At 44.3% G+C, this 8,525-nt stretch overlaps 1 protein-coding gene across 2 annotated transcripts in view; it reads left to right on the top strand.

Moving 5' to 3' along the window:
- TENT4B (terminal nucleotidyltransferase 4B) overlaps window positions 1–8,525 on the top strand; it is a 48,829-nt gene that overhangs the window by 12,341 nt on the left and 27,963 nt on the right. For both annotated transcript variants that reach the window (XM_070760198.1, XM_070760197.1), the window contains exon 2: window positions 6,705–6,828. In XM_070760198.1, the coding sequence (XP_070616299.1) occupies window positions 6,705–6,828 (124 nt within the window). The remainder of the gene's footprint in view (window positions 1–6,704; window positions 6,829–8,525) is intronic.

Genomic DNA, 8,525 nt, shown 5'->3' with positions numbered 1-8,525 from the left:
CTCACCCCAACGGCTTAAAAATAGCAGCAGCAAAATGAGATACACATAAATCTTCCACCTCTCCCTTTCCTAAATAACCTCACTGAGATAGGTGTAAGTTGTGTGTTCCTTTTTAAAGAACCCCGGGCTGGCCAATACAGTACTTTCGGGGGTTTTGCAGTAGGGCCCGGTTGATGGATCTGCTACTTGTAACTGAAATTTAAAACACAGTCCAGAAGATACCTGTTTTTATTATAATGCCTAGTGTTCACTGATCGTTATGGAGTAGGGTTTGAGCTCTGCGGTCCACCAAGAATTGCTGTGATCTATAACTCTTGCTTTGAGATAAATGAAAGGCCAGAGCCATAAACCAGAATGTTGCTTCGTTCCCCAGTTTATTTGCTGTCCTAGGATGTTGTTGTTGTTATTATTATTATTTATTAGATTTGTATGCTGCCCCTCTCCGAAGACTCGGGGCAGCTCACAACAGTAATACAAAAACAATATAACAGTGAGACAAATCTAATATTAAAATAAAAACATATCTAAAACCCCAACAATTTAAAACCATACAACACATACATACCAAACATAAAATATAAAAGCCTGGGGGAGGATGTCTCAATTCCCCCATGCCTGGCGATAAAGGTGGGTCTTGAGTAATTTGCGAAAGACAAGGAGGGTGGGGGCCGTTCTAATCTCTGGGGGGAGTTGATTCCAGAGGACTGGGGCCGCCACAAAGAAGGCTTTTTCCCTGGGGCCCGCCAAATGACATTGTTTGGTCAACGGGACCCGGAGAAGGCCAACTCTGTGGGACCTTATCGGCCGCTGGGATTTGTGCAGTAGAAGGCGGTTCCGGATGTATTCTGGTCCAATGCCATGTAAGGCTTTAAAGGTCATTACCAACACTTTGAATTGTGACCGGAAACCGATCGGCAGCCAGTGCAGGCCACAGAGTGTTGAAGAAACGTGGGCGAACCTAGGGAGCCCCACGATGGCTCTCGCGGCTGTGTTCTGCACGATCTGAAGTTTCCGAACACTTTTCAAAGGTAGCCCCATGTAGAGAGCATTGCAGTAATCGAACCTCGAGGTGATGAGGGCATGAGCGACTGTGAGCAATGACTCCCGGTCCAGGTAGGGCCGCAACTGGTGCACCAGGCGGACCTGGGCAAACGCCCTCCTCGCCACAGCCGAAAGATGATGTTCCAATGTCAGCTGTGGATCGAGGAGGACGCCCAAGTTGTGAACCCTCTCTGAGGGGGTCAATGTTGCCAGCTCTTTTCCTTATCTCAGGACCTTTTGGAAAGTCCTGGTTAATGCTTGCAATGTCACTCTACAAGTAAAACATACCTAGTTTTCTGCTGCCTGGATGGCAGGCTGATGTCAATACATCACTACCCACCCACCCCCAAAGACTGAAGTTCACATGCCCTCCCCTTTCAGTTGTGTTGACTCCTGGTCACTACTCAGCTTTTGACCTTGTTGCCTAAGATTACATAACTGTACAGGTGTGTTTTCTTATGTGTCTGTTATGAACCTTACAGTAATTATCTTTGGAACCTAACTGTGGCAGGTTTTAATGACCCTGCAAATAATAATTCCCTTCTGTTTTTCTTCATGCCTCTACACTTTAATAAGGAATGGAGATACATTTGTGGCATTTCCAATATTCCTGCATTTAATAAGAAAGAAATGGAGGCAGCACATGAGGATTCTCGCCTATTTCGAGCACACAATTAAGTGTAGCAGTGTGTGAGTAAATTCATAGAAACATAGAAGACTGACGGCAGAAAAAGACCTCCTGGTCCATCTAGTCTACCCTTATACTATTTCCTGTATTTTATCTTAGGATGGATCTATGTTTATCCCAGGCATGTTTAAATTCAGTTACTGTGGATTTACCCACCACGTCTGCTGGAAGTTTGTTCCAAGGATCTACTACTCTTTCAGTAAAATAATATTTTCTCACGTTGCTTTTGATCTTTCCCCCAACTAACTTCAGATTGTGTCCCCTTGTTCTTGTGTTCACTTTCCTATTAAAAACACTTCCCTCCTGAACCTTATTTAACCCTTTAACATATTTAAATGTTTCGATCATGTCCCCCCTTTTCCTTCTGTCCTCCAGACTATACAGACTGAGTTCATTAAGTCTTTCCTGATATGTTTTATCCTTAAGACCTTCCACCATTCTTGTAGCCCGTCTTTGGACCTGTTCAATTTTATCCATATCTTTTTGTAGGTGAGGTCTCCAGAACTGAACACAGTACTCCAAATGTCGTCTCACCAGCGCTCTATATAAGGGGATCACAATCTCCCTCTTCCGTGGTCATTTATTGCCTTGATGTTTCCAGCAACTCTGGGCCATTTTTAGCCATTACTCCAATGCAGAATATATGGAGCACAAGTGGGGTTTTTTAAAAAGTAAATATTCAACCTGAAGTGGATTGTGTGGAAGAACTTTTTGTTAACCATTAGTTTCAGTTGTAGGGGGGCGGCATTTCCCCCCTAGTCAGCTAAAAAATATGGCAGAGAATATAATAACCTCTAAAAACTAAGTGTAATACTTGGAATTAATAGGTTAAGCCCAATTGTAGCTTAATTCTTTTCTCGGATTAAAAATTCACAGTCCTGTGGATTGGAGTTTTGACCCATCCACGTATTTTTAATGTCACGTTTGTAATTTTTTAAAAACAAATGAAGGGAGGAGAACCCAAGGTTCACACTTCTGTAAGACTCTCTTCCCCCTTTTAGCAAAGTTTTATGTGTTTGGAGACTTGCAGGCCATGCTAGTTGACATCCCGTTGATCATATATCCCAATTTTATTTTTAAACATACTTAGAAATATAGAAGTCTGACGGCAGAAAAAGACCTCATGGTCCATCTAGTCTGCCCTTATACTATTTTCTGTATTTTATCTTAGGATGGATATATGTTTATCCCAGGCATGTTTAAATTCAGTTACTGTGGATTTATCTATCACGTCTGCTGGAAGTTTGTTCCAAGGATCTACTACTCTTTCAGTAAAATATTTTCTCATGTTGCTTTTGATCTTTCCCCAAACTAAGTTCAGATTGTGTCCCCTTGTTTTTGTATTCACTTTCCTATTAAAAACACTTTCCTCCTGGACCTTATTGAACCCTTTAACATATTTAAATGTTTCGATCATGTCCCCCCTTTTCCTTCTGTCCTCCAGACTATACAGATTGAGTCCATGAAGTCTTTCCTGATACATTTTATGCTTAAGACCTTCCACCATTCGTGTAGCCCGTCTTTGGCCCCGTTCAATTTTATCCATATCTTTTTGTAGGTGAGGTCTCCAGAACTGAACACAGTATTCCAAATGTGGTCTCACCAGCACTCTATACAGCGGGATCATAATCTCCCTCTTCCTGCTTGTTATACCTCTAGCTGTGCAGCCAAGCATCCTACTTGCTTTCCCTACCGCCTGACCGCGGTATTTATTTATTTATCAGATTTGTATGCTGCCCCTCTCCGAGAAGTAGGAGCGGCTCACAAGTGAAACATCATGTACAAATCCAATATTAAAGCAGTTCTAAAAACCCTTATTAAAAACAATCATACAACCCAAACACACCATACATCATGTCAAGACAGCTAAGGATATATCAATTCTTCCATGCCTGGCGACATAGATGGGTTTTCAAAAGTTTACGAAAGGCAAGGAGGGTGGGGGCAGTCCTAATCTCCGGCGGGAGTTGATTCCAGAGGGCCGGGGCCATCACAGAGAAGGCTCTTCCCAGACAGTATTGTTTTGTCGACGGGAGAAGGCCAACTCTGTGGGACCTAATCTGTCGCTGGGTTTCTTGCGGCAGATTTAATTCTGGACATTAAAATCCATACATCTTAAAAGTGGTTGGGGTTGAGGAAACACGGGTTTAGGGCCTCCGTTGTACATCACAAGAGAGACCCAGAAACATCAGTTTCTCTGCCCCAAAGCAACCTTTGTAATTATGTTACTTGTTGAACATATCTCAAAAAAACATCGTAAATGTAACCGAGGGCAAATTGGCCTCTTTGTACAGTATGTCGCCTGCATTTATCGGCACGGTTAATATTAACTATTAATGTCAACAGTGGTGTGCTGTTGATATTCCGGAGCTTTCTGGGGTGAGAGAACAGTGTTGATATTTAGGATGTCATCCCTACGTGAAAGTGTGGGTTGCCCATTTGTGACTTCAGGGGGTTGGGTCTTCCCGTCTGCAGCCTGAAATTATGGTTCGCCCCCCATTTTAACCGCCCTGTGTAATCTGCTAATCCAGTGGTCCCCAACATGTTTACTGTGTCTAAAAACCTTGACAGCGGACAAGGTGAAGCCAAATAAATTTGACAGTCTCAAAATGGGTGAGTAGTGTGGTTGGGCAGTAGGAAAAGCAAGTAGGATGCTTGACTGCATAGCTAGAGGTATAACAAGCAGGAAGAGGGAGATTATGATCCTGGTTTATAGAGCGCTGGTGAGACCACATTTGGAACACTGTGTTCAGTTCTGGAGACCTCACCTACAAAAAGATATTGACAAAATTGAATGGGTCCAAAGACGGGCTACAACAATGGTGGAAGGTCTTAAGCATAAAACTTACCGGGAAAGACTTCATGAACTCAATCTGTATAGTCTGGAGGACAGAAGGAAAAGGGGGGACATGATCAAAACATTTAAACATCACTCTACTAAACAAATAATTCCCTCAAAACTGTCAGACTTTCTACTAAATCTGCACTTCTATTCTACTAGTTTTTCTCATCATTCCTATCACCCATTTCCTCCCATGTTGACTGTATGACTGTAACTTGTTGCGTATATCCTAAGATTTTTATTAATATTGCTTCTTCATTGCTTATTTGACCCCTATGACAATCATTAAGTGTTGTATCACATGATTCTTGACAAATGTATATTTTATTTTATGTACGTTGAGAGCATATGCACCAAGACAAATTCCTTGTGTGTCCAATCACACTTGGCCAATAAAAAAAAAAAATTCTATTCTATTCTATTCTATTAAAGGGTTAAATAAGGTTCAGGAGGGAAGTGTTTTTAATAGGAAAGTGAACCCAAGAACAAGGGGACACAATCTGAAGTTAGTTGGGGGAAGGATCAAAAGCACTAGATGGACCATGAGGTCTTTTTCTGCCGCCAGTCTTCTATGTTTCTAAGGTGTCGCTTAAACCAGTGTTTCCCAACCTTGGCCACTTGCGGATATCTGGACTTCAACTCCCAGAGGCTCTCTGGAAGCCCAAAACGCCCTACCAGAGCATCCTTGTGAACCAAATACCAGCTGATCAGCACACATATGCACTTTGGAACTGAGCTAGGGCAACAGCTTGCGTGCCAGCAGATATGGCTTCGCGTGCCACCTTTGGCACCCGTGCCATAGGTTCACCATCACTGGTCTAAGACAATGTTTCTCAATTATTTTCTGTTACACACACAGAAGAAGAAGTAAACCCCTTTGCGCCTCCCTCTCGGGCGACTCTTTTGAGACTGTCTCTCCAATACCTCCGGGCTGCCTCCCAGCTTATTCTCACCTCCGTCCTTCTCTTCCGTTTGTGTGCCGCCGAGCAGATGGCCAAAGAGAACGTGGAGGTGGTAGAAGTATTAAACCGCGTCTCTTCCAGCCTGTTGTTTCTCTCTTAGCTGATGTATCGTGAGGCTAAGGCTGGCTTTGGGATTTCCTTCCGGGCCCTACGATGCATTTTCATAGGATGGGTCCTTAAAAGGTCCTACACGCAGCAGCCTGATCTCCCATCAAGCTTGGGTTAAAATGCTTTCTGAGTAAGCCTGCACAAAAGTCGCGGATGAAACGCTTCCCGAGTCCCCCTCTCCCCTTTCTTATTTCTTATTATTTATTATTTAGATTTGTATGCCGCCCCTCTCCGCAGACTCGGGGCGGCTCACAACAGAATAAAAACAATTTATAACAAATCCAAATATAATTTAAGATATTTAAAAAAACCCAGTTTGATTTAAAATACCCCATTTACTAAACAAACATACATACAAACATACCATGCATAAATTGTATAAGCCCGGGGGAGATGTCTCAGTTCCCCCATGCCTGACGACAAAGGTGGGTTTTAAGGAGCTTACAAAAGGCAAGGAGAGTAAGGACAGTTCTAATCTCTGGGGGGAGTTGGTTCTAGAGAGTCGGGGCCACCGGCCCGCCGACCGACATTGTTTAGTTGACGGGACCCGGAGAAGGCCCACTCTGTGGGACCTAATCGGTCGCTGGGATTCGTGTGGCAGAAGGCAGTCTCGGAGATATTCTGGTCCAGTGCCATGAAGGGCTTTAAAGGTCATAACCAACACTTTGAATTGTGACCGGAAACTGATCGGCAACCAATGCAGACTGCGGAGTGTTGGTGAAACATGGGCATAGTTAAGGAAGCCCATGATTGCTCTCGCAGCTGCATTCTGCACGATCTGAAGTTTCCGAACACTTTTCAAAGGTAGCCCCATGTAGAGAGCGTTACAGTAGTCGAGCCTTGAGGTGATGAGGGCATGAGTGACTGTGAGCAGTGACTCCCGGTCCAAATAGGGCCGCAACTGGTGCACCAGGCGGACCTGAGCAAACGCCCCCCTCGCCACAGCTGAAAGATGGTTCTCTAATGTGAGCTGTGGATCGAGGAGGACGCCCAAGTTGCGGACCCTCTTCTTCAGGGTTGTATAATTTTGCTAACTCAGCCCTCTTTTTCTTTCCCCTTTCAGCCTCCACGAAGAAATCAATGACTTCTACAAGTACATGTCTCCTCGACCCGAAGAAGAAAGAATGCGGATGGAGGTGGTGAACAGGATAGAAAACGTAATCAAGGAACTCTGGCCCAGCGCGGATGTAAGTTTTGCAAACTCTTTAACTCAGTGGCTAAAGATGCTGGCGATTCTTGTCCGAGGATTGTAAGACCGACTCGATTTCATTGAGGGCCACATTAGGGCTGTGTTTAACCTTGGGGGGGCAGGGGGAGATCTGCCCACATTTCAACATCTGGGACCGTCTTCTGCCGCACGAATCCAAGCGACCAATAAGGTCCCACAGAGTTGGCCTTCTCCGGGTCCTGTCGACTAAACAATGTCGTCTGGCGGGCCCCAGGGGAAGAGCCTTCTCTGTGGCAGCCCTGGCTTTTTGGAATCAACTCCCCCCAGATATCAGAACCGCCCCCACCCTCCTTGCCTTTTGTAAGCTCTTAAAAACCCACCTGTCGTCAGGCATGGGGGGATTGAAATATTCCCCTCCCCTAGGCTTATAAAATTTATGTATGGTATGACTGTATGTATGACTGATCTCTTAAATTGGGGTTTTTAGATTTTTAATATTAGATTTGTTTACGTTGTCTTTTTACTGTTGCATGGGAAGGGAGACCAGGAAGAAGTAAAGGGGAAGGTGAACTAGGAAGTCTCCCAACATAACCTTAAAAGCAAACACGCCGCTGACATTTTTGGCTCTGGTGAGCTTTGGAGTCAGATCAACGACCGAAATAATTTGCCAAAGGGCAACGTGTAACCCGTGTAAGCGAAATTTCAGAGATCACAAAGGTGGCCTCTCCTGCGTAGCTTGGACACTTCTGAAAATAACTCCACGAAGGGGCTAACAAACCATATCAATTAAACAGCAGGAAAGAGACCGCCATAGACCTGCTTAGCTTCCCCCTCCCCTTCTTTCTGCTCCAGCTGCCCTGGAAGCAAAATAAATAAATAAATCATGGTCATCTATTTACATCTGCAAAAATGTCCATTGGCAGGTTCATGGTAGTTCATCTGAAAAAAATCAGAGTCCTTTTGTTTTGGTTTTTTTTTTTAAAGGGATCCTATAAGACCGTCTAAGAGTTTGAGCATTTTGCAGGCAACGATGAAGCCCTGGCATTCATTGGGCATGCTTTTCTTAAAAGTATTTATAGAAGCCAGCAATTGTGTCATTTCTCTGTTCCTCTGGGGAATGTGCTTAGACACAAGCATTCCTAGCAAGTGAGAACCGTTCTTGGCACCAGCTGGGCTTCACCATTAAGGGGACGGTGAGAGGCTTTAATTATCCTGGAACCGGGATAACGCAGCTGCCGAAGGAAGGAAGTGACTTAGATCGCTTTGGGGAAAGAAAGCCATCCCCTTGTTGAACAGTATGACCGGCCCAGAGTTCCCCATCCGTGTGAAACTTCCTTGAATGGACTGTGATTATTGAGCTGGGGTGGCTCAGGGATTAGAAAGCAGTCCCAAAAGTGGTCGGGCTGTAGGGAAAGCAAGTAGGATGCTTGGCTGCATAGCTAGAGGTATAACAAGCAGGAAGAGGGAGATTGTGATCCCCTTATATAGAGCGCTGGTGAGACCACATTTGGAGTACTGTGTTCAGTTCTGGAGACCTCACCTACAAAAAGATATGGATAAAATTGAACGGGTCCAAAGACGGGCTATAAGAATGGTGGAAGGTCTTAAGCATAAAACGTATCAGGAAAGACTTCATGGACTCAATCTGTATAGTCTGGAGGACAGAAGGGAAAAGGGGGGACATGATCGAAGCATTTAAATATGTTAAAGGGTTAA

Source organism: Erythrolamprus reginae, chromosome 9, assembly GCF_031021105.1.
Source record: "Erythrolamprus reginae isolate rEryReg1 chromosome 9, rEryReg1.hap1, whole genome shotgun sequence".
In the NCBI taxonomy this organism is placed as follows: domain Eukaryota; kingdom Metazoa; phylum Chordata; class Lepidosauria; order Squamata; family Dipsadidae; genus Erythrolamprus; species Erythrolamprus reginae.
The sequence above is the reverse complement of the archived record's forward strand: the minus strand, read 5'-3'. Positions and strand labels throughout refer to the sequence as shown.